The sequence below is a fragment of the Anser cygnoides genome, chromosome 5, assembly GCF_040182565.1.
Source record: "Anser cygnoides isolate HZ-2024a breed goose chromosome 5, Taihu_goose_T2T_genome, whole genome shotgun sequence".
NCBI classification, from domain to species: Eukaryota; Metazoa; Chordata; class Aves; order Anseriformes; family Anatidae; genus Anser; species Anser cygnoides.
Window position 1 is genome coordinate 33030490 of NC_089877.1, and position 26491 is coordinate 33056980.

At 42.5% G+C, this 26491-nt stretch overlaps 1 protein-coding gene across 4 annotated transcripts in view; it reads left to right on the forward strand.

The window, feature by feature from the left end:
* The first annotated feature begins 1725 nt into the window (after nucleotides 1-1725).
* RPAP1 (RNA polymerase II associated protein 1) overlaps nucleotides 1726-26491 on the forward strand; it is a 46562-nt gene continuing 21796 nt past the window's right edge. The window contains exons 1-15 of one of the 4 annotated variants that reach the window (XM_048065206.2): nucleotides 1867-2233; nucleotides 5630-5793; nucleotides 5994-6211; nucleotides 7103-7251; nucleotides 7814-7906; nucleotides 9277-9457; nucleotides 10846-11022; nucleotides 13307-13513; nucleotides 17898-18013; nucleotides 18444-18542; nucleotides 19011-19112; nucleotides 20565-20732; nucleotides 23031-23213; nucleotides 24752-24886; nucleotides 25059-25238. In XM_048065206.2, coding sequence (XP_047921163.2) covers nucleotides 6022-6211; nucleotides 7103-7251; nucleotides 7814-7906; nucleotides 9277-9457; nucleotides 10846-11022; nucleotides 13307-13513; nucleotides 17898-18013; nucleotides 18444-18542; nucleotides 19011-19112; nucleotides 20565-20732; nucleotides 23031-23213; nucleotides 24752-24886; nucleotides 25059-25238 — 1980 coding nt within the window. In that variant the 5' untranslated portion in view covers nucleotides 1867-2233; nucleotides 5630-5793; nucleotides 5994-6021. The other 3 variants (XM_048065202.2, XM_048065205.2, XM_066997811.1) reach the window with 3 other exon arrangements.

A 26491-nucleotide genomic window follows, 5' to 3' on the forward strand; every position in this document is an offset into this window, starting at 1 on the left:
CTCAGAGTGAGAAAGGTCTACTCCTACCAGTGTATCTGCCAAATCTTTCTATAAAATCAATGCTCTCTTGTCTGGTCTAAAGATGAACAACACAATAAACTAAAATCTAAATTCCACCTTTTGCCTCAGGCAGAGACATAATCCATTGATTTCAATAGATTTTAAAGCAGCTCTACACAATCTTTACGGACCCACAAGCACAAAAATGCACAGAAGCCAACAAGGCACCAAATGGAACATTAAACTTCTCGCTTCCAGATGCCATTCCTGCGGTAGCCACGGACTCTTGTTGCCAAGAGAAGTTTTGGATGGTTCCACGGAGAAGGGACTAGAAAATGCTCTCGAGGCTTAACTGCAAGAAACTTGAACAGTTATTTCAAAGTGTTTCTTGCATCCCAAACCAGCAGAATCTGCAAATGACAAAACTAAGTGATAGATGGTGGTGGTAGGGCTAACAGCTGATTTCAGTGGAATGGAGAATTGGACCTCACATTTCTAAACAGTCAATGCTATTATTGAACTCGGTTTGACTTTGATTCCAGTTCCTTTAAGGAGTGCAAAGCAGAGCTCTGCCAGCTGATGAACCACAGTCTGGCATGGCAGCACCAGGGAGGCACTCCAAACACTCTTTGAGTCTTTCTTCTGAGAATCTCCAAATGTAGTTTTATTCCTCCTGCTAGGGCCACCTATAAGCATCAGACATACTAGTAGTAACTGCTCAAACAAACACCTGTGCCAGAATCAGGTAGAAAACTGTCCACTCACAAGGCTCATTGGGCTCACTCTTGGCTACTTAGTTGGTCATCTTCAAATGATTTTGGTGGTTCCTACTTTAAGAAGTATTTAATGATCTAAAGGAACACAATCTTCGACCTCACTATCTCAGGAATAGTACAAACCATCAGATGACAGCTGAGGGAGATATTTTCTGCCCAGTATTTTCACTGAGAATTTCCATTTTGTACGAGTTCATCACAACCCTGGTTCACTGACACTATGGTTGAGACGACTGTCATCAGGTTAAGGGTTTATCTCAATTTCTATAGAGATTTAGGTGTCAAACTTGCGTCTGGCTGCAATTTTGCTAGTAGCATAGTTTTCCGAAGGAATAAAAAGCCTAATGAGATCCAGCAGATGGGAACGTACTGCATTCCTTACAGTATTGGGGCACTTGTGGTGAGTCCTTTCCAAACAGGGGGCCCACCTGAGCCAAGACCTGCAACCTGCATCCATACTCATGCCCATTGAGTTCACCTCTGGTAAAAAAAGCTCAAAGTTGATTAAGCACTAAAACTAATGACCACTATTAAAATAAATGCTTCTGCAAGTTACGACTGCTTTCCAGAATTCTTTAATAAAGCTTGGTGTATGTGAATAATACATGAATAATTAGGCATGAATAATAAATTATAGCTCTGTTTGTGTAGCTTTATGTATCCATCCTCCTGAAGCACCTATAGTCTCAGGCACATCAACAACCTCTAATAAACAGAATGCACAGATGAGAGATTTACATAAATGTATTTTAATACTGGCAGGCATATGTTACTATTAGGAGGTGCCCTATATTTACACCTGGGGAAGCGCACATTTGTGCTGCGCAAGCCAAGAAAGATTCGGGTGAAATATTTCAGCACGGGGACCGCTCATCACCGAGCAGGGCAAGGTGCGTCTGAGACACCGGGGGGATCCGAGCAGCGACCCCCAAGGATGGGCACTGAGGGGAGGCAAAATGGCGCCGCCCCCCCCCCCGTGGAGGAGGAGTGCGGGCGGAAGTGGAGCTACCGGGCGGAAGCAGCCGCTGCGGGGCGGAGCGGAAGTGCTGGCGGCGAGCGGTGACGGTCGAGCGCAGGTGAGTGGTGGCGGGGCCGGGCGCGGGGTCCCGCGCGTTACCGGCTTCGCCGGGAGGTGCTCCTTGTGGCCGCTGGGCCCGGTTTAACTCTTTATTTCAAACCCTACAGCTTTAATAAACGAAGATAAAGCTGTGAGCTTGAGGACGGGGTTGAAATGATGGCAACTTGCAGAATCTGTTAAGAGTCTGAGGCGGTTGTTTGTTTGTACGCGGCCCTGCGGCCTTTAGAGCCGTAAAATCGTAGAACCATGGAATTATTAAGGTTGGAAAGGACCTTCGGGATCATCGGGTCCAACCCATTCCCAGTTTGTGGCTGTTGTGCTGCTTTGTGGCTTTGTGGGCCTCTGCTGCTGCAGGAGAAATAATGCCAAGTAAATGCAGGTGATCTAGAGTAGAATAAGAGTCGTTATGGCAGGGGATTGTATTGAGTATGGTTTTCTGTGGCCTGATGGCAACTACATATCTTGGGCAGGAGTGTGGCGGTATGTTGCTCATACAAAACCGTGCATGATTCTGGTACTGTTTTACCTTCGCTAAGGGTGGTGGCAGGTAGGAGTAACACATGCCTCGGGAGCTTAAGTGCTGCTTCAGGGAAGTGATGAAGGAGTATTACAAACCTCAGTGTTTCCATAAAGTAAGCGCCATCCTCTGCGATACACCAGTGATGTGTTAGGTTGTGACTGGACGCCCTTATTGCCCTAACCAGCCTTCCTCCTCAGGCTGACACTTGAGCTGAAATTGGGTAATCCAAAAACGTGTCTTTGTGCTTGAAGCTGTCTGAGACTTGGTTGCTTTCTGTCCTTTTGCACCTTTTTTTAGTCCAAATTCACCCATTGGTCCCAACGGTGTTTGTTAAACTATCTGCAGCGCTGACAGGCTTTTCAAACAACCATATCCATGGTCCATATCCATGAGTCTAAAGCATAACAGAAAGGTATTTATTGAGATTCTTCATCCAGAGGGGGGATACCCCAGCAAATGATCCCATATCTGCGTAATGATCACTGTGTTCTGGTGTGTATAGGTGCTTATGGGCCTTTCTTTCACTGTATTTGTGATGCCTTGCAGGCATCCCTAGGACAAGGTTTTCCCCAGCAGGCTGTGCATGTTGGCTGGGTGGTGGCCCCCTCTAGACAAACAGCTTCTGAGCAGGTAGCTTTTAAACAGCAGGTTACAAGATTGAAGGTAACCAGGCTGTATGGTGCTGGTTGCAGTGCTGATGATCAGTCCCGTTTGTTATTTTTCTTACGTGTTTTCTGTGGGTGCTGCTGGAAAAGAATTGTTCTTTGTGATGGCCAGGTGAGTGTTGCTAAAGTGCTTACGTAGCCTCCAGAGGGCATGGAAAGAGCTACCGTTTCAAAGTAAATTATTTTTACCTTGGTCTGTCTGCAAGTACCATGTGTATTTAAACAATTTCTTGCCCATTGGACTGCAGAAGGACCAAGTCAAAGGCCTTGGTTGTATTAAATTTCTAGACTCAGAAAATAGAAAGAACACATTGAAGTCTTTTATCTATTTTTCACACCAGACTAATGCCCACCTCTGTATTACCACCCTGTAACTGTTTGGGTGTCCTCCATATCCACATGGAGGAAGGACCGACTTTGAGGAAATAGTTTCTGACACATTTCTGCCCCATCTCTTTAGACAGTGACTGCAAAATTGGCTTCTTCTGCCTGACAAATCTCCAGGCAAATAAAGGCAGCCTCAAGGCCCCATATGTTTTTGAATAATGTAAGTGATATGCAGAGACTCAGACAATGGTGTGTGTGCATCCCTGTGTGGAAGAGGCTTAGCGCAGAAAGATTAGCAGCACGCTTTGCTTATAACCAGGCGTTTTGTGTCTGCTAATCCTAGCACCATCCTCGCTCAGGCTTTGAAGCCCATGACGACAGGGCATGAAACACTTGGCTTTTGATGCATGTGATGCTGCTTATGCATATGAAAGGGGGACCTATCAACTGAAGTATGACTACTGGAGCCCCTGTTGTGGCAGAAAGGTCCATAAATAAACAGCAAGTAGGTGTGCTTATGCTAGAAGTGCACAAAAAAAGGAGCCGTCTGCAGGAGCTGCAATTTTTGCTGTGCATTTGGAGGGGAACTGGGAGTGTTTCTGCCTGCTCAGCATCAGTCAGAGCCGCAGTGACATCCCAGGTTCGTGAGGCAAGGTAGCAGCGTGCTCCCCTCCCCTCCCTTCCTGCTGGGAAGTTGCCCCTCGCTGGTGGCTGTGTTCCACAGACATCCTTGGTGCTGTTTGGCAGAGAGGCTGGACATTTTCCTTCTGTATTGGGAGGGTTTTACGGTTCAGAGGGTACGGGGAAGCTCTCCTTGTTGCTGCCTATGCCATGTGTAGGCTTGGTGTAAATGGAAGTTGTTGTTCTGGGACTCCTGAGCTGACAGCTTTCATTAAGGCCAGCGTGTTGAGATGTCTGAAATCGGCAACTAACTCGTGATGCTGGTATCAGATGAAGAGGCCTGTTTCCTCAGTAATGAGCGCAGAAGTGAATGCAGTCCCTGGAAACTCAAAACCTCTGAAAATCCACTTTGTATTGGCCCACAAAGCTCTTAAATCTGAATGGTTTTAGTCCAATTTTTGCACAAAAGGAGGGGCAGGAAGAAGTATTTCAGCTGATCTGGTCTGGCTGTTGTTTTTACATGAATGTCTTGATTTAAAAAAAAAAAAAGAGAAAATCACCAAAACCAAAGAACAACACAAAACTGTAAAAGTGCCTGGGCCTCTTCTTTACTTAGAGATGATGGAGCGAGCAGCATCGTATCTAATCGGCATTGTTCAAGAATGGGATCATTAAAAATGGTAGAAATACTCCAAATGTAGGCCGTAAATACTGCATGAGGTAATTCTTGAGTCTTTTAGCATCCTTCCCGCAAGGTATCTGCCCACATACCTTACAGAAAAGGATGGTAACAGAGTAAGACAAACAAAACATTGGTTTCAAGGCAGGCTGTGTCTGCACTGGGCTTGAACTTTGTTTTGGTCTCAGATTGACGGAGGTTCGCTTCAAAGCTTTGCGTTTTCTCTTGCATACAGCCTGTCCATATGGGAGATGATCAGAGTTTTAAAAATCCGCATCTACTTCCCTTTCCAACTTCAAAGTAAATTATCATTGAGTCCTGATGGTCTTTTAGAAGTAGAAGAGATCAAATGTGTACAAAACATTTAAAAATTCCGAGTGTGGGAGGGCGTCAAGTCTGCAGCGCTAGTTCTGATCAGCGATTCAATCAGCATGATAGGTATTTGCAAACACTCGCTGCCTGGGAGAAATGGATCGATGGTCCCAGGCTCTGGGAATGAGAGGTGTAATGTTTGCAAGTATTTTCATGACCAGTAGATGGGAGGTGGAAGAGTTTCTTTCTGTGTTAAGTTCTGATATAGACCAAGATACAAGTATTTGTAAATACCACCCCTGTCTTTCATCTGAAAACTGGTCTGAGCAGTGAATGAAACTGCTTGGAAATAACATAAATTCTGCCAGTAGGAGGACAGTGAAACAGAGAGAACTGAAGAAGAAGGATGATATAAGGAAGAAAACCTTTTTTTGTTTGGTTTCTTTTCTTGGGAGATTAGAGGGAGAAGGGAGCACTAGTGGTGAGCGTATTGTCCAAATCTACGTGGACAGGCTCTTGCATCCTGACAGATGCTAGTGGCAGGATGTTGAGAAGGCAGTGTGGTGGAGGCAGGAGGTTTGCGTGTCCCTGTGCCTCTGATGTTCTTGTTTGCTGATACTGGAGTAAGTCAAACCTACTGCCTTGGCACAGGTGCTTCTGTGGCTTTGCAAATCCAAGGCCGTGTGGCTGGCATTCTGGCAGCGATATACTTGTTGGCCAGCTCTGTGCTGGATGGATGCCATTCTGCTCCCAGCTGGATGCTAGACCAGGTGTTGGCTTGCCCAGTGGCACGGTGTTCGGCAGTGAAAAACAAGGTGAGCCGTTTGTCTGGGACTCCGGTATAACTAGTTGTGTCCTGGGGTGATCCTGAAGTAGATCCTGAAGAGCTGCAGTATGTACAGAAACAGCAGAGCAGGACAAAAGTGTGTAATTTTTGCTTGCTGCCCCCGTCCTTTCCCCAGGAAAACCAGTCCTCTAACCTGTTTTCCATGTCTTCCATGTGAACACCACACAGGGCCGGCCTGCAGGAGCAAGAAGGCAGGATGTTGTCGAGACCAAAGCCTGGCGAGTCCGAGGCAGACCTGATACACTTTCAAAACCAGTTCCTGGCAGCCAGAGCTTCACCTGCAGTGAAGATTGTGAAGAAAGCAGACAAGAGAAAGGGGGAGGAAGGGAGCACAGATTCTGAGAGACCCCCGCTGCAGGACAGCAAGGATGTAGTGATGCTGGATGGTAATTTCCCTTGTGGGGCTCCCTGAATTGCTTGGTTTCTCTCTGCCTTTCAGTTCCTCCCTTTCAACTTGCTGTTTTTTTTTTCCCTGCATATATCCCCATTGTAATATTCTTTGTTCTTGACCTTGTTTGAAAATGCCCTTGTGCAACATTACTGTGTCCAGTAGAAACACCTTTCCAACACACTGCCTTCATCTACATTTATCAGCTGTCTGTGGTACCTTGCCAATCACAGAAAGTACCTCTTGCATTGAGATGTGTACTCATTGGACTCTGGGTGCTTATTTTGCCATCTATCCAGACCCCAACTTTCAGCCAGCAGATCTCTCTTGATAAACTTCCTTCTTGTGGTTTTGTTTTCCTCCACCAGTAGTAACACTTCTCATGCACGTAATAGTCTCAGAAGCTCAAGGTACTTTCTTAAAAGCAACAATTTAAATCTTACAGTGCTTGCTTCTAGGTAAGAAAATGTGATACAAGTTTAGAGTGAAAAGAAGGCCTTGACTAGCTTATGATCATACTAATCACTCACTGTTGGAGCTGGCAGTGGAACTGTGCTTTCCTGTGCCTGAACACAACCTGCAAGGACACTAGTTGTTTCTGTACAGCCTTGTTTCTTCCCTTAAGATTTGCAGTCAGGCCTCAGTACCCTTTTCTGCTTATGCAGCTCTTTGAAAAAACTTTAGTGCCAACACATTAATAATAAAATTCTTAAGCATGTTGCTCTCCATTATCCAGTGCAAGTCAGACACAGAGGATTCTTAATTGTCTTACTGCTTCCTCATCTGGTTTGTTTCTCATCAGAGCAATAATAGGTGCTATTAGGGAGAGTTTGGTTTGATACTTATTGTGCAGTTTTAACTTGGCTATTTTTTTATTTCTCCTCTACAGATTTTCCTGATATTCTCCCAGCTCTAACTCCTGGTCCTCCAAAAAAGTCCAAGATCAAAAGTGCCTCTGTCCACTTTGAGGATGAAGATCCAGAGGAAAGACTTGAGAGTCACGATCGACACGTTACAGCAGTCTTCAGCAAAATCATTGTATGTCTAGCTTTCACCTGATAGTCTAGTGGTTTTTGAGTGCTATGAGCTGAGCACTGGACAGGGATGAAGGGTTCTGTTGCTGCTTTTTATTTCTGCGGTGTAATGAAGCAGTTGTAGCACTGTAGACCAGTGTCCTGAAGCATCCTGAGGGAAAACAAGGCTTTTTTGGGTATATTTTTGCTGTCAGCTAAACATGGGTTTGAATCTGCTGTCCAGTCCAGACTGCCTACAGATCATGCTGCATGCATGCAGGCTCGTGCTCTAGTGTGGGTTTGGGTGAGGTTCTGCATTCTCTGAAGGGGATGTTCTCATTGCTCTGCATTGGCCCAGGCCTTCATTTGATTCTTCGGGTGGTTTGTGGAGCTTGGCAGCACAGCCTTTTGGAAGATAGCCTCACCTTGGCTTCGAGTAAGCACAAGGTGTTCTGAGCCTGACAGCTACGTAACAGAAAGCTTGTGAGCTGCAGAGCTGAGAGTTTAGCCCACTCTTAACTAAATAGTATAAACATGTGGGGCTGTCGTGATGGTTTCTACAGCATTTGATATTTTTTTTGCTGCAGGAACGAGACACGAGTGCAGTAGCAGTGACCATGCCAGTGCCCACCGGAGACCCGTTTCCCAGAACATTTCATCGTTCTGAGATAAAAAGTGAGGTAAGAGTGGGACCAACTGTTCTACACTACCTTCATTAACTATTAAGTCTTCTCCACAACAAAGTGCAATGCCTGGTGACTGGTAGGGCTAAAAATAAGTGACTTGGCATGCTGGAGATAAGGAGTTGGCTCAGCATTGTTCTGGCATTGCCTTCTTAGTAAAGAAGAAAATTCTCCTACCAAACTGCCATCAAACAGGCAGTCCATACCCTGCAGTTAAATAACACTGGAATTCTTCCAGTTTAGGAAAAAGGCAACCCCCTTCAGCTAACTTTAGTGAGAAGGATCAAATCTGCCCTGTTGTAAGACAGCGTGTTCTGCCTTGTTTTTTTCTGAGAAACAATTTCTGTGAATTTGCCTGTCAGGTTTGTGTAAATCCGTACTTACTCAAGTTGCCCCTGATTCTTGCTGGAATGACATTTGAATGCGGTTGTACAGATTATTTTTTGCGGCTTCTTAGATTTTTGACATAAAATTTGTTCTGAGGCTGTAAAGCAGGAAGCCATGGTTGCTATCATCAGAATAGTTGTAGTAGCAAGAGCTGCTAGCTGAGTAGGAGGCAGGTACTGGGAAATGGAGTGCGATTGATAGCTGTGGTTGCTTTGAATAGAGAGTTGATTTTGAAGGACAGCTCTCTTGAGAGGAAGTAGTAGTACTTTTTAAACCTACCAGTTCTGTTTACCTGATGCAGGAGTACACAGTAGCTACTAAATGTTAAGATCGCCTTTTAAGCTCCTTCTCTGGACTGGGGACATGCAAGAGTCTTTTTTCTTTTTTTTTCTCTTTTTTTTTTTTTTTGCTTAGTCTTCTTTGGATTTCCCATGTATCAAAATCTGTTCAGAGCCTTGCCCTTCCATCGCCTAGGCAAGCAGCACAGTAATTTAGTCAGGATTATTTTAGCACCACTTGCCCACTTCTTACTGTGTAAATCTCTTCACCCTGCTGCTCTCTAATCACCTTATAAGAAGCCTGTTCCAAGCATGTGGTGAGCGCAGTACAGCCCCATTTATCCTCAGAAATGCAAAGTATTCAGCTATGCAGGGTTTCCAAGCAGCAGGAAAGCTGGAACTGTTATGTTTGGTGATATTTTAGGTGTACTTGCCTGGTCTGAATTATAATTAATCATCTTCTCTCTCTAGGTAGAAGAAACATTCAGGTATTCTGTGTTTCTGTCCTAGCATTAAATTGTACGTTAAAAAACGGAATAGCACGCACACAGAAAAGGGCAGGTGGCTGCCAGCAGCTTCTCTTGTGTCGTGTCCCAAAGTCTGATTCGAGGGTGTCTTTAGGATCAGATTTACATATTTGTTAGTGCCAGGTGTGCGGGGGAGTCTGAAAAGAGTGGTGACACACGGCTTCCTTGTTTGCAGGTGAAGGTGGGATCTGGAAGAAAAAGCATCTTTGCACAAAAGATGGCAGCAAGAAGGGCTGCTGAAAAGGAAGCAACAGCTCCCTCTGCTGCTGAGTGCGTGCAAATAAGATCAACTCCTCGGGATGCCCTGGATCCTGAGGGATCAGCAGAAGAGGCACCTCGCCCTGGCAACAGGGATGGTAAGTGGAAAAGTTTCTGCTTATCCACTCTACTATATTTTACATAGCCTTAATTAAATCTTAATTAAACCTTAAACTGTTGTCATAACACCAGTGCACCTTATCTTTAAATGAGGGAAGTGCTGTTGTCCTTAGTTCAGACATCGCAAAGTCACTTGGAATGTCTGTGGCACGGCAAGGACTTGAAATGGTCAGAGACCCAAATCAACATTCTAAAAATTGGGTCAGCTTTCTCACTAATTTTCTTTTCTGTTTTTTCATAAGGCCAAACAGATTTATTTTTCAAGGTTCTTGCCCTCCTTTTCTTCTCTGTCTGTCACATGTGAAGCATTTCTTGTTTCATCAGTAGCTTTTGCAGTTTTGGGGGAAGGGTCCATCTTGTGCACAATAAAAGCGTTCAGGACCCCTGACAAAGGTTCCCATTGCTACCTACCTGGAAGTTGAAAGCTCAGTCTTCCATCACTGGATGCTCTGCCATGAGACTGTGGCTTTGCTCTATAAGGAGTGTTGTGAGGCAGTGCTGATGAGTCAGTGCCACCTCCAGCAGTTATTTGTCTGACAGCAATGTGACAAGGAAAGATGAAACCAATTCAAGTGGTACCTGCAGCTCCGGGCTTGTGTGTGCGCATGCACGTCTGTGTCTTGAGGAGTCCCCTCTGCACAGGACTACCGTATGTCTGGGTTTTTCCATGATATCCTCTTTTTCACATTGAAATGGATGCTAGATATCATTTAAAGGTTTTCACCATTTGGCTAAGGATTCTGTCAAATAAATGGTAAGAAAACCCTCAGCATGCTGTGCAGTGCACGCACTAATCCACCATCCAGGTCAATTGCGGTTTGCTGTATACCCTGCTACAATTGTGCCTGTGTACTTCAGTCTGAGAAATACCAAAGGGAAACACAGCAGCCCCATGGCTGTGATCCCCTTGAAGTAGAACACTTATAAATGTAGTAATACAACGGAGGGATCAGGAAATGGCTTAGCCTCTGTAAGATTGCTGGGGAAGGGTTTCTGTGAGAGGATTGCTAGAAGCAAGAGGAGAAGTGGAGTAGCTCCATTTCTTGTAATAAACATTATGCTCAAGTTCACCTTTTGTTGCTTCGCTTTACAGAAACCAAATTAATTCTCTCTTGTCCCTCCCCAACTCCTAATGAAACAAGATAGAAATGGTGTTCTGTCGTCACGTGAGACAAAAACCTGAAAGCCCAAATACTTAGTTTCAAGATAAACTAAACTTTCCTCCTAACTTGGCTACCAGGGTTTCTTAAAAAAAAAAAAAAAAAAAAAGGTGTGTGTGGATTCTGCTTGGTAATGACAAAATCTAAACAAGCTTATAATGCCAGAGACTTAAATCACTAACTGCTTTCTTTGTTGAATCTTTTAGATAAAGCTGATGACTTTTTCACCACTCAGCGGCCTTGTATCATAACAGGAGAGGGTCTTGGAAGCCAAAAGAGTGAGCAGGAAGCTCAGGCTATTCACAAAGAGAACTTGGAGAAGCTGCAGTCTATGTCCCAGGAAGAGATCCTGCAGGAACAGGAAAAGCTTCTGGCTCAGCTGGGTATGTGCTTGTCAGGGTGAATTCACCTCGAGTCACGGAAGTTTACTGAATTTGAAGGTGTCTTGAAATCTCAACAAATTCACAGATCAAAGATTGGAGCTCGGGATCAGCAGTCATTGCACATGGGGGTAGTTTAACTTCTGTGTCCTGTCAGTAGCTTATGAGTAAGAATCAAGTGTGAAGGAATTTTAAGAGTGCTTATTCTTCAGTGAGAGGGGGCTTACCTTAGGATTGTCTAAGACCATTTGATGTGGGATAAGATAGTCCATGCACTGTTACTTTGTGCACCAGATACCTGGTTACATATACATGTATTGGGGTCCTAAAATGTAACTCTCTGATGCCCATAAGAAAGGTGACAGAATCTTGCTTTTCTAACTTCACTTTATAACAATGGCATGTATATGAAAAATACCTTGTTCATGCACATTCTTCTTGTGACTGATTTGTTGCCTTTGCTCTTTGTCCCCACCACTCAGCCTGTCAGGGTATCAGTGAAGCAAACACTTAGGGATTTTAAAAAGGGTAGGGTACATGTTAAGTATTTTTCAACAATTAATTATTTTTTAAAACAGCATATGTATTTGTGTACCCTATGGGTTGAAGTTATAGATCTTTCAGTCTTTGAGGCCTGAAGTATACTGGGGGTTATTTTGGTATTCTGAAAATATCTGTGCCCAGGGAATCATGCACAATGAAGCAACTCCTAAACTAAGTTGCCTGCTTGTGAATGAACGTGGGAACTGGACAGGTACAGACATGTGAATTAAGGAGACTTTTCCTCCATATTCAGGAGTCAGAATAATTTGCGGGTGTTTATTGCTGACCAGTTTCAGAATTCACCTTTTAAGCATGAAGTAAATGAGACTGCATGGTGTGGATTATGAGGATGGGTAGGGTCTTCAAACTCTTATAGTTATCACTATTTTGTTTTTACCTATGGGTACTGTGGGTAGAAATAGTAGGGTTTTTTTGCCATACTGTGCACAGATTTATATAATTGGTGACTTTTGATTAATGTTTTTATGAAATAAGGCATATAGCCCCTTCATTGCTGCATACAGTAAAGTGTGGGAAAGTGAGAGCTCTGCCTGCATTCAAGAAAAAAATAGGGATGCTTTAATGAGACTGGGCTGAATGCCTCTCCCTCACTGAGGGAGGCTTATACTGCATCATAAGAGCATGCAGTAGTCACAAGTGTGCGATAGATCCCTGCATGCTCTTTAAACTGTTCAAGAGATGAGGCAGTTGTTTCTTTTTTTGGGGGTGACTTCTCTTGGGTACAGAGAACTTCTGAATTGCTTGTTCTTTGCCCTCCAAGGAATAAATAACCAATGAAAGATATATTCTATTACTTTACACATCCCTGACATGGTTTATCAAAGTATCTCTGTATGTTTTAGAGAGGTAGTGCACAGGCTCTTGCTATTTGTCTCAGGCATAAACATCCCAACGCAATCTTCTAGATGGAGAATTATCTTCCAGAGTGAGAAAGTGCACTCCATCAAAAACGATGTGGTGTATCTGTAGCAGGTCTGAAAGTTAAATCTAAAAGTCTCCTGACACTTTCTTGTTTGAGAGAGGAATCTTACCTGTCCTTCAAAACACCCCTACCTCCCAAATGTTCCTCTTCTCCAAAGCATGAAGAGAACGACCACTTATGTTTTCTGGATGTTATTAGATCATAATTAAGTCTCAGGATGTGGAATCTGTTCAGAATGAACAAGATCTCCTTCTCCTAACTTAATATGGAGACCGTGCACTGCAGTTCTAGTGCAATTCAATACAGCAGGTAATTCTTTTTGTGGTGTCTGTTCTGTGTACTCTCGTAGCATTCAGAACTGAACAATTCACAGACAGGGTAGGCAAACTGTCAGACCTGGCTTCCTCCCATAAATTACAGACCAGAGTTCTCTCCGTAATGAATGGTCTTGTATGGCTGTGCCTTTTTCAGCAGCAGTGAGGGGGAAAGAAACAATTCTGGTTTTGTTTGTAAGTCAGGAGAATAAATAGATTTTTCTTGTTGCTGCTTTACCTTGAAAAACATTTATCATCTCTCTCTCTAGCGTCACCTCACCAGTCAGTTGTCCCCAGTTTACATGCTCAGGAGGTCATAAAGCAGTTAAGTGCCTCAGTTTGAAAAGAAGTGACAGCTGGCACAGAAGAAGGGGGTATGTGGAATGGGAATGAAAAGACTAAGATAAATAGCAAGACCTATAGGCGTTATCAAGTATTTTGAGACTTTCTGTCACTTCTCTGTCTCTCTCTTTGTCAATACTTGCAGATCCCAGTTTAGTTGCTTTCTTAAAGTCACGACGTGGTGTTAATGTAGGCCAGAAAAATGAATTAAAAAAGGAACAGAACAGACCAGAGGAGTTTGTGGAATCTCTGACTGTGCCTCAGCATGGTGTAGGAGCATCTCTTTCCATACAGGAGTCAGGTCTGGAAGAATCTGTAAGGAAGGAAGAAAATATGAAAATGGAAATGACAGGTAAGAAACAAAGTACATGTTGTTAACGTTCTGAACGTAAATGTAAGGTTTATATAGCATTTGCATCAATCCAGATTGGAGTTCTTCGGCACTTTGTTAATCAGTCAAATCAGAAATTTATCATGATATTTAATTTTTTTTTGAGTTAAGGGAAGAGCATCCTTGTCATTTCTAGTTGAGCTCCATAGATTAGAAGCATGATATGCTATGTAATGGAGGTGGTGAGCTACGCCGTGGGAGATCTTGCCTTGTTTTGGGAATTTGCTCTGAGATTTCTGTACTTACCTTCCTTTGGAAGTAAAACATGTTTTAAACGGTAAGTGTAATTGCTTTTCTGTTCAGTCGTGTAAACAGGGAAACAGAAGAGTGTGATAGGTGCAGCTGCTGCTTGAATAATTTCTTTTAACTGGGACTGGGTGGGGACAGGAGGTTGTTGGGTAAATTTCTCTAAAAAGAATCACTGATGTGCTCACAGGATAGCATGAAGGTGACAGTCAATCTCATTTCAGTGAAATTGCTCATATAGCACGTGTATGTCTTATTGTGATGCTGCTCCTGGTGGCCCCGCTCTGTGGCTTGTATCACAGAGCCCATGAAGTCATTTCAAAGTTTTCCTTTGTGAGCCGTAGGTGGAAGGAAGTATTAAGGTGTAAAGAGTTCTGCTGTTTTGGAAGAATTGCACAGAGCTGTTGCCTTTTATGGCAGAACACTATAATACTCAAAAGAACCAGTGGCAAAATTATCTTGTATAACTTGGTGATGCAAGAGAGTGGTAGTGTGTCAAAAAGAATGAAGATGTGGAAGTTTGCCGATGGAAATCTTTATTTTAGCCTTCAAACTGGCAGGAGACCTAAGTGTGTGTGTACACTCATATCAGAACTGGGTCCACTGAACTTGCCTGCCTGTGAATTTCTGTATGTTGTTCACATCTCTTATTTCCCTTTCTAAATGACGTAAGGAGTCTTTGATGGGTCACTAGGGGAAAGTTTTACCTCTTGCTTAATTACCTACTTTTAAGTATTGGCTTATCCCCATGTTCCAGCCAGGCTAAGGAAGCTTGCACTGATGCTGCCTGTGTTGCTTCTGCAATTTTTGTGCTTGTATGAGAAGAAAGCTGCTTTATCCCAGGCAGTTAGAGCAGCCCTTATATTCTCATGGCAGACAAAAGGAATTGTTTCTCCCTTACGTTTCTGCTATTACTGCTGCTTTCCTTACTGCAGTTTTTTTTCTCTTCAGTCATTTCTTTTTCTCTGTCATGATTTTAGGCTTTCATTCTCATAATTCTGAACACTTTTGTTCCTAGCACGTATGAAAGCGACATCTCTCCTTCATTAGCATGCTTTTTCCCAATTTCATGTTGATCTTTGGCTTCTGATGCATTCTTTGTGTCCCAGTGCAACGTGTGGACTGATGAAAGAGGCCTGTGAATCCCTCTTGGATTTCAGCTTGATGTTTGCAAGAGATAACTGTTTACCATTTCCTTGATGAGGGGGATGAATCTATGAGTGTGTATACAAGTGCAAGAGAAGGAAAGATGATTAGCCTCTTATTGAAGAAAACACCTCACTGAACAGTCCTTTTGCTGTTTTTCCCCAAGTTTTACTTTTTCACCAATCCATGTTAATCAAAAGAACTGTTTTTAATGCTTTTTTCAGAACAATTGAGTGCACAAGTAGCACCTGTTTAAGTGGCATTCCTTTACTCACCTGGGAGCAATAGGAGGAGTGTAAAGACTGAACAAGATTGTGGTAGTGCTCTTGGGAATAGCTCAGTGTTCAGAGCATTGCACGCTGACAGCATCTTTTGCTTCCCATGAAAGACTGCAAAGGAAAGAAGAAACAATTTTCTTGTGATATTCAAAATACCAAAGAAGGCACGAGAAGGAACATCATTATAAAATGAAGGGAAGCCTTTCTAGCACCTGAGTTTATGCCTACAGCCTGCCTATCCTGGCTAACAGGAGACAAAAATATCATGAACAACCCAGCAGAAATGGTCATTCTGAGTTTCCTCAGGAAGAGAAGGATAACAAAAAAGAACATGATTGCTCAAAAGTCAAACTTGCCTCTCTAATAAGATAAAAGGCCACTGTTTCTAATAAACAAGATAGTGAGATCTTTATCTAGCAACTTTTAATCTTATCAAATCAAAAAACAAATCCTGGCATCAAGACAAAAGGGAAAGCAAACAAGAACAGGAAGAATTTGTTTGGTAGCCCTTAATTTAATGCAACTCTGAAAAAGTTCAGTACAAATGTTGTATTCAGACTGTCAGCTTGTGTTTCTCTAAAGAATTTTCTCAGTAACTGAACAATCTGCTGATGCCTTGGAATATATCTGTCTTGTTGACAAGATCATAATGCTAAGGGCTGATGGTAATATGTGTAATCCTATTCATAGAACGATTAACTAATCACGGAATGATTATCCAATTTAGTGATTAATGGAGGAGAAAACAATTTATTGAATTACAAATGTCAATAGATTTAATTTTTTCTGTTGATTTTATTTCCTCTGGTTTTGCACCCGCCACCCACAACCATTCCACTTACTTACATATCAGATGCTTTTTCCGTCTCTTCAATTAAAATGTGTGCTGAGCCTTTGGCTGAAATTCTGTGGAACAGCTTTCTGGCTGGAGAAGATAATGCTGTGCTTGGTTCCTTGCCTGACTCAGTATCACACTGATCATAAGGATGAAGCTTCATCCTAAAAATGATAAGTGCCCTTCCTGAAAGTTTATCTGCTAATTGGTGGAAAGTAAAGGTTGGGTTTTGGGCCAGTTATCAGCAGGGAAAGATCTGATGAAAGAAGAGCATCTCAGCTGGACCTACTGTTCCTTAATAGAATCACACATTGGTTTGGGTTGAAACGGACCTCAAAGAGCACCTAGTTCCAACCCCCTGCCAGGGACAGGGACATCTCCCACCAGACCACGTTGCTCAAAGCTGCATCCAGCCTGGTCTTGAACACCTCCAGAGATGGGGTATCTACAGCTTCTCTGGGCAACCTGTGCCAGTGCCTCACCACCCTCTGAGTAAAGAATTTCCTTCTAATATCTAATCTAAATCTCCTCTCTTCTAGTTTAAAACCATTCCTCCTTGTCCTGTCATTGTCTGCCCATGTAAAAAGTCCCTCTCCATCTTTTTTATAAGCCCCTTTTAAGTACTGAAAGGCTGCAATGAAGTCTCCCCTGAGCCTTCTCTTCTCCAGGCTGAACATTTGCAACTGTCTCAGCCTTTCCGCATAGGAGAGGTGCTCCAGCCCTCTGATCATCCTCATGGCCCTCCTTAGGGCCACAGCTCCACACCTTTCTTGTGCTTGGGGCCCCAGATGTGGATGCATTACTCCAGGTGGGGCCTCACATGGGCAGAGCAGAGGGGGACAATGATCCCACTTTTCGTGCCCTCGGTCTGCCTGCTCCTCTCCATTTGTATGATTTCTCTTGAGATAGCAAAGACTTCTTAGTTCATTCTTCTCACACCAGTATGGGATGGTTTCCTACTAGCAAAGCATTACCTTTGCTGGTGTTTAGCTAACTTCCAATTAAATCTCTCCTGTCGCTTCACTTGGGAGATTCTTGTACATGCTGATCTGTCTCTTTCCTAGGGCAATTCTTGTGATGACAAGCATAAATGTCTTGCTTCCCAAATTGTTCTAGTCAAAGCTTAACAAGTTAAATCAGTAGTTTCTTCCTTTAGTGCTTGCACCTCTGAAATTCTTGTTCAACTGCCCAGTTTCCCCACTGAGCTGTTTCTCAGGCAAGCTGTGTCGATTTTCACTTGTTCTGTTTGTTTTCCTCCCAAGCTGATCTCCTCAAGTCTTTAGAGGGAGACACAGAATGAAGAGCAGTATTGGAAGTCCTGTGGAAGCATGAGTGTTAGCACTGGTGCTCCCGCCGGTGTATCTAGGCTGACTTTGTACTGGCATCTTTAAAACCATGCTGCATGACAGGCCAGTGATGTGCTTGGACCTACTTGCATTACTAATTCTTTTCAATCATTTCACATCTTCCCTAACATTCCCTTCCTTAAATGATATTCGTTTGCTTTCTTAAAAGTAGGACTGATATTATTTTCTGCCCTGGTTCTGATCACTTTGCTTAATTTGTATCCTGACTTCAGTTTTTCACCAAATTAGCAGTCTGTTAATTTCATTACAGTGCTGTTCACTTCCTCTTCTAGCTCTCATGGAAGATGAAAACAGCTTTATATCTTTGATGTTTATGCATTAGCCAACAGTCAGGTTGAAAATTGTTTTCTTTTTTTATATGAATACTATATTTGATGCAGTTTTTAAGTCAAATAGTTTGGCAAAGAGGGAGTAGTATTTTCTTCATTTTTGCTTTCAAAGGTAAGGCTGCTATTTTTTTTTCCCCCTCAAAGATGATGATCTGCCTGTGAAGCCGAAGAAGGAATGGATTCACATGGACAATGTGGAGTTTGAGAAGCTGGAGTGGATGAAAGATTTGCCTTCACCCCGACAGAAGAAAACCAAAAAGGTTTAAAAGCAGAAACTGATTTTTCATGTTCTTGGGGTGTCTGGTTCATGTTTCTCAGCAATAACAGTTTTGAAGTTTTCATAAACTAGTCCTCTGGTTACTTAATCTGAGAGATTTTGTAAGAATGAGAGGTCCCTCAGTCTTTTCCACGGGGTGGGATGATACGTATCTCTGTAGTCTGCAGTGCTTAAGACAGCTACTAAGCGAGAGCCTAGCAACTGTTATCTGTGATGAATCAGGTCTGAAAACTAAGAAAAAAAGGAAAGAAAATTGAGTAAATATTTTAAAAAAAAAAAAAAAAGAATTCGAGGTCTGATCTGGGGAGTTTGAGGTGTCACCTTCCAGGAGTTGATTTAAGAAGTGGAATTTTAAATGGTGAATAGAGTACAAGGCACTAGAAATAATCTTTCTCCCCCACCCCCCATATTAGGGAATGCAAGCTCGATTCAGCTTAAAGGGAGACTTGATTCCTGCAGACGCTGATTTGCCTACTCATCTAGGCCTGCATCACCATGGAGAAGAGGCAGAGGTAGGTATAATGAAGCAGAAAGGAAGGAACACACCCATTTCCATTTTTCTGTGTTTAATTTGTCAGATTCCTTTTGTGTCAATGCTTTTTAGTGACAAAACCCTCAGGAAAGTGTGGATGTATAGTTTCCTTTTGAAACAAGCTCCTGAAGAGAAGTTGGGTGTGCTTGCATTAACTTGCTTTGTGTGTTTTTTTGTTAACTCCATTAATGCTTTTTCTCTTTAATGCCATTAAGGATCTGTAGTTTTGAGAAAAAGGTACACATACTTCCTTTTCTTAAGAAGTAGTTTTCTTCCATATGTCATCCATCAGAATCTCTTCCATGATTGATGTGAAACAGCAAACAACATTGAGTTGCAATTTATCTCCTGTTAGGCACTGTTTTACAGCCAATCTTAATTTAAGGGGCCTGTTTTTGTCTACAGTAGTTTTTGTTGTTGTTTTTTTTTCTTTTCCTTCCCCATATAGAGGGCTGGTTATTCTCTCCAAGAGCTCTTTCATTTATCTCGCAGCCAAGTTATTCAGCAGAGGACGCTGGCTCTACAGGTCTTGGGTCGTATTGTTCAAAAGGTAAGCCACTACTTTCCGTGGAACTCCTCCCCGTAATTCAGATTTGCAGTGGATCAGCATCTGTGTTTTCTGGTGGTAGTTGTTTGCTTTCTTCTATTTAATGAAGGTGAGCAAAATCAACTGCAGGGTATTCTTTTTACACTGAGGGTCTTGCTGTTAAAAAAACTTGCAGTGTTGGGAGAAAAACTGAGTTTCAGGTTTCTCTGCTGGGATTTGCTTTCAGGTGTTGCTCAGCAGCAGTGCTGCAGTTTCAGTTTCTTTTTTATTTGGACACAAGTTGTTTTTTTGGGGTTACTTCTGTGATAAAAGCTATCCTTGGCAATGACCCTTTCATTTTTGTTGCCTGAGCCAGCTACATGATGTGCTTGTTCTGTAGGTGGTGAGAATGAACAAGCCTACTCTTACAGTGACAGGCATAAAGCAGAGTGAATATTTACTTCTATGCCCCTTCCCACCTAACTCTCTTGGGGGAAGTACTAACCTTTCCTCCAACAGCAGTGGAGGCAGAGAAGAAACGGTGTGGTTTTGAGAAGAAAGGTGGGGCAGAACAGGATGAAGTCGTGAGATGGGTTCAGATTTTTCTGAAATAAGGAACTGGAGTTATGCCTCTCTGTAGGGTGAAAGGAAGAGAAAATAAAGAACATTTTTCTTAAAACTTCTTCTGTGGGAAACAGCTGGCTTGCCTCCTTAATTATTATTATGGGATGGTTGTGGACTACCCAGAGAAGGTAGCCCAAGACTGACCTAAGCAGAAGAGGATTTCTTGTCCCCTAAACCAGGTGGGAAGTATGCCACTGAGTTTCTGAAATATCATTGGAATATGAAATTACTCAATTAGGACTTTTTTTTTTTCCTGCGTTGGCCCTTGGGTCACAGAATTGTAAGTGGGGAGAGATGTTTGTAGCATGCCAAACAGGGTGGGCATTCTGGTGGATTCCTGTTCTGCTCTTGGGGGTGTGTGACCCTCCCTCCCCCTGTGCAGAGAGGAAGAGTAAGCACATAATGCAAAAACAGGAGCCATTTATCAGTAGGTAATGTGCCCTAGAAAGGCTGCCCTGGACTGTGGAAAGTTTGTATCAGTCAGTGATGTGCTAATATCGGGTTGCATAAGACTCCTAACTGTAGTGATAACAGCAGGTGGTCAGAATGTGGCTCAGGTGCCCAGTTTCATAGTGTCTGTGTGGGTTTTACTGCATTGCTGGCTTTGTAGGTCTTTCAGGATCTCTGAGGTCCTAAGCATTTTGTCTGCCTTTTCATATACTGCTTTGAACTGGATGATACAAAAATTACCTGTCCCAGTAGGTAGTTCTGAAGTTTCCTTGGAGAACACCAGCAGAGCAGCCTGTTGTGCTGACTGCACGCAGTTTAGCTGCTTTACAATTGAAATTGGAAGAGGCAAACATGCAAAATACCAAGAGCTTTAACACCGGCTCTGTATGGCATACCTTTCAGGCTAGGGCTGGGGAGTTTGCATCATCCTTGAAGGGCAGTATTCTGCGTCTGCTGCTTGATGCTGGATTTCTCTTCTTGCTGCGCTTCTCGTTGGATGATGCAGTGGATAATGTCATGGCAGCATCTGTTGGTGCTCTCCGGGCTCTACTGGTGTCACTCGATGATGAGGTGAGAAAAAATCATTAAGTGCCCCGCTTCAGTTTCATACTAAACTGTTTACAGGAATCAGAATGAAAAGACGTGGTAAGTAGTTTCAGCAAAGTCTTGCTGGATGGGTTAGTTTAATTGTCAATAGAATGCTATTGCTGTGCTTTGTGACAGACAAGAGGGTGTGTTACCCGAGTCTGAGTGATTCAGTCATCTGTTGTGTTTGAATTAGCTCTCCCTATGATTAAATTCAGTGCGGCTGCTGAGGGATTTTCTCTTCCTTTTTGACACCTTTACAGTCTAGATCATGTCACTACTAATAAAAGGGTACAATTTAGTCTTTTTATTTTTATTTGTAATATGGTCTCTTATGTTGTCAGCTTCTTTGTGTAGTTTTCCTGCTTCTGAACAGATTGGTGACTAAATATTCTCCCTGCTTTCCCTCATGCCTCACAGTAGTACTGTTCTCTTTCCCACTCATTGTCCATTATTCGTTGTTCTCTCATACTTTTCTTTCACTGATAAATACCTCGTTTTCCCTTCTTACGTGTTTTATTTTCTCCATGATGCTTTTTTCCTGTTAGAAAGTTGAAACTTCTTTTGGATGTTCAGAGATACTGGACAGCCCTGAGCAGCAAGATTAAAATGTCTTCCTGGTTGGACAGAAGCAGATCATTATGGACAAAGCAGGTTATGGCCTGTGTTTCAAGTTCCTTTCATGAGAGCTGCTCCTGTGATGCTGGAAAGGGACTGGTGTTAGAGAAGAGTGGTTAGATCTCAAGAAGCCCACCATAAATTCTCCATTCCATCAGAGCTATCGCTAGTGGAAAGGCAAGGGAAATAAAGGATTGGGTAGCTTTCTCCACATCTTGCTCTTTTTCTAAGCTATCACCCTAATGGTGTTCTGTTAGTTGAGTGCTGCCCACCCGTGTTAGGTGATTAATGCTATAAACCATCTTCTTAATGTGACTTTTTTTTTCTGACATTACTCTGGCTTACATATGTCTGCAATGCTGTGATTCTAAGATCAAAACTTGCGCTTTGCTGTCTTGTGTAAGTGGGAATTGCTAAATCTCTTCATGCCAAAAGCAACACAGTAAGTGTTGTGTCAGTGTATTTTCTTGTTTGGAGGGTCCTTCCTAGAGTCTCCTGCTGCTGAGCTTCAAAAGGTCCTTGAGGAAGTGGCAGGGTTGGAAGTCTAGCCTGCTGCTCCAGGTTTTGTAAGACAAAACAGGATTCATCCCCACTATACATGCAGAAGATCAAAACACATAAATATTATACTACCTAAATGTTCATTCATCAGTGTCTATGGGAAGCATCTTCTTCTTCGTTTCCTTTGAAGACCAGACACAGATACTCTGTTCTGTGCTTTTCTTTCTATTGCTTGAATGAAGATTATAGGCCAAAGTTGGTATTCCAGGTGGGCATGTAGCCTCATCCTATAAAGCCAGGCCTCTTCTGATCATATCACTCACTCATTTCCCAACTTTATTTAATATTGCTTTTTTTTTAATGTCTGATAATAACTTGCACTTTAATTTGAAAATTTTGAAAAAGGACTCAAGGTTTAGTTGAAGCCTGCCACTTCTTTTCTGACTAATGTGGTAGTTATTTCTGATTACCACTTCAGGAAATGGAAATTTAAAGCAGTTATTAAATAGTGCAAGGATTAATTTAAATTGTCTTTCATATTCTAAAACATTTTGGGGAAAATAGGTCTGTGGGCACAATCTCCTCTCCACAGAATTGAAAGCTGCAGTATACTTCAGAGTGTTTGATACTGTTATTGGTTGTGAACAAAAACACTTTTTTTTCTTTGCTGAAGCTGAGGGTCATTCAACAGAAAGCCCGACAAGCATGAACAAATACGTTGGGTAGTGTTTATTTTAATATAACAATTTTTACATGGCCATTCTGTGTTATTTGTGACCTGAGTTCTACACAGGTCCAGAAATGGGAATAGAGCCAATAAATGCCAAATTCCAGTTTAATTTCTAGACCCCTCAGTGGTTATTTTATTTAATTTTTATCTTAAATGTTTTCCACTTGAGCTGGATTTCTGTTCCCTGTCTAGTGAATTTAATTTACCCCACAGTAATTGCTTTTCATGGTTTCCCAAGTGTCTGTAGGTTATAGGTTAAAATCACTTCCCTGAAAAAGCATTTCATCCCACTTGTATGTGCTTAGAGTACCCTTTACTGTGTTCTCTTTTCCTGGGGTTAGGTGGAAATCAGTAAAACATTCTTGTTTTTTTTTTTTTTTCTTCCATGATAAATCTTTGTGTGAGAATTTTGTGTGCTTTTACTCTCCTTATAGAAATATCTCGATTGGACTTTCTCATGGTACCAAGGGATGGCTGCATTCCCCTTTGTCCCCAACAATGAGGAGGAAGAAGAGGAAGAAGAGGAAGAATTAACTGGAACAGAGAAGTCTCAGAATAAAAAACTAAAAGATGAAAACAAGCCAGATCCAGATGTGGCCCGATATGATGTTGTAAAGGTCAGCACAGAGCTAGGTCTGAAATCTTTTTAGGAAAATAGGCTCTACATGGTAGCTAGGCATGCTGTTGAAATGCATACCCTTCTGTGTATGCTACTAATGTTCTGAACAAAACTGTTTTTTTAAAAAAACTTGCTGAGAGGTTGCATGCAGACATGATTTTCAAGTTCATTTACTTGAGCTAAAAGTGAAATGGTTCTAGCCACTATTGAAGTGTCTATATGTGCTGTTGTGAAGCTAAGCAGGAGCATTACAGATGGGTAGCTCTGAATTAGTTAGATTTGTCCAATGACATCTCTTTGTGTTTGACATAGGGTGGCTGCTTATCATTTCCCCAATATCGTTTTTCATGTTTGCCTCTCTCAGAAAAAAAGTTATAATATTTAGAAGGAATTCTACATATATTTAAGCCTAATCCCATATCCCTGGTATGAGATCTAATAGTAATCTTTGTCATCTCAGACCCAATCATGGTGGAGCTGATGCAGTTCTCTTGCCTGCCGCAATTGTTAATGTCTGTGATCACGTCACTTAATCCATGTGCTTTAGCCTGTATCCAAATGGCAGTTGCTTATAAACTCACTGGGCAATTGAATTATTGTACTGGGGCATCTGGTCTCAGTTAGTGAGTTCATGATTTCAGATGTGTTCTACTATGTTACACTGTTTAAAAGGCTTAATAAAAGAGGTGTAGATAACAACGAGGTTAGTTTGTCATTCTGGGAACAGTTACATGGTTCAGCATAGAATATATTAACGTCTCCCAAGTGGCCTGAACTCAGAAGAGACTTGGGATCAAAGTCTGCACTGTTCCAGCTGTTGTGAAATTCCATTTCACATCTGCTAATTGTTACAACCCAATTACTCCACATGTTGGAAAAAATAATATTGAAACTAGCAGCTGAATTCATTCAAGCCCAGAACCACAACCTTGCCTGACTGCAACTTTTTTTTTAAAATATCAGTTCTACGAACTCAGGCGGCATGCCTTTTCCTGGAACTAGGAATCCATAACAATGTCACTTATATTGAAGATTTGTTTCCTAGCACAGTCACTGATCACGGCCTTCTGCTCTGTGAACCATACAAAATCACATGATCTATCTGCATCTTTCTCTTCCTCGTGCTAAAAAAGAATTGGTGTCTGTTTTCTGCTTCTTTCAGGTTTCTCTGATGTAACAGACTATCAACACTAAAGACAGAATACTGCATTAGATGGAGGTGGTGGCTAGCCAAAATGAATCAAAGAGCATGAGAACCCTTTTCAGCCACATGATGTTTTTGTATTTCTTTATAGGGGAGGTATTCCCTGTTACTTCAGTTTCATACTCTGAAAAACATAAGTATCCAAAAACCCTGCTGGTGGCCTTATTCAGTACAAAAGTGCTCTCTGTTTCCTTAGTGGTGTTTTTGATACTTTCTGCAGAAAATTTAATTTAGGCTGCTTTTCCCTTCCAGCAACTGTTCAGCGAGATTCTCCGCTGTTCAGAGAGCTACCATTGGGAGTATAACAGATATTTTGTTTCTTTCCCTTTTAGGGACTTTTGAAGACACGGATCCAGCACCGGCTGAGGTACATTCTTGAGGTGGTACGACCTGTTCCAACAGTAGTCCTGGATATCCTGCACATCCTTACCCACATAGCGAGGCATTCCTCTGAAGCATGCAGCCAGGTAAATTTCCCATTGTACAGGAGTTCAGGAATGGTAAGGAAAGGTTTAAAAAAGGGAAGAAAGAAGCACATGAAGTTATGGCAAGGAGTTAGAGAAACTTGGGTATTCTGTATGTCTTGCTGCTGGAATTGCATTTCTTTAGTTAGTTGTGTTGCCTGCTATTTCTCTGCAGCTGCTTGACTGTCCTCGGTTGATTGACACCATTGTCAGGGAATTTATCCCTACTCAGTGGGATCCTCATGTGGCTGAACCAGGGTGTTTACTCACCAGTCTCCATGGAGTTGCTTGCTCCACTGCTATGAAGTTCATCAGAGTATTGGCATCTGGAGGCAGAAATGCAACAGCTAGGCTGGTGAGTGATTCTTACAAGAGTTTTTCTGATGGCAGCTGCCATTGTTCTCTGTGCCTTGGTTCCTAAGTAAATACAGACAATTAATTGGAGGTGACTGAGCTGAAGGTCTTGATTCAGACCTGACGAATGCATGTGAAACTGGGAGAGATTGTGTCAGGATTCCAGTTGCAGTCCCACTCTGAGGTAAAGGGAAGCAGTAGGGCCTCTAAGTTGATTAGGGAATTGAAGCATCTGATGTACAGGGAACGGTTGAGAGAGCTGTAATTGTTTAGGCTTGGCAAGAAAGAGCTCAGGTTGGAGTGTGTTTTGTCATTGTGTGTGATGTTTTATGTGGGAGGGACCGAAGAAAACAGAGCAAAACTCTTATCCTTTCAGTGGATATACTGGTGAGAAGCAATGGGCACAAGTTGAAATAAGGACATTCCAGATAAACGTAAGAATTTTTTTTTCTGCTGTGGAGGTGGTCAAACCCTTGAACGAGTTGCCCAGAGAGTCTGTGGACTTCCCATCCTTGAAGAAATTCAAAACCCTACTGGACCCAGCTCTGAGCAACCTGCTCAAGCTGTCTCTGCTCTAAGCAGGGAGGACTGGACTAGGCAATCGCCAGAAGCCCTTTCTGGCCAACAACTATTCTGTGGCTCTATGAGCGTATGAATATAGACTTGCCTGTGGTTCAAGCACAGCATAGCCCTTAGCAGCACAGTCTCTGCTCCATTAGATGTGTTCTGCCAGTTGCAGGCAAACCGTAGAAATCTCTTGGAAGACAGAGTGCGAGCTGGAATAAAGAAGCTGAAATAATCATTGTGAAGAAGGTGCATGTGTGTGTTTGGAAGGAGTTGCTGACAGTAATAATGCTATCTTCAGTTACGTACCAGTAGAGGAGCTGTCTCAAGCTTTTATCTGCTTTTTTTGTTCTGTGTAGTGCAGCAGTGCAAAACCAAATAGCACAGCTGAGTGATGCTGACTGATAGCAGATGCTTAGAGCACACATTGGCAAGTAGTGCTCTGTCCTCTCCCATGTCCCGGCAGCTTAGGACTTTATAAGCCAGAGGTCTAATTTGTATCCTTGTCTTTTACAGCCCTGGTTGAACTTTCCTGCCATGAATTTGTCTTAATAACTCTGAGGTTATTCACCAGTATTTCCAACCCCTCTTAGCTACTTCTGGATAGGTTTTCCACTTCAGAGATAATTGTGTTCACTCACATAGGTCATCACACTAGTGCTGTAAATACATAACATCTACCCAGAGTGG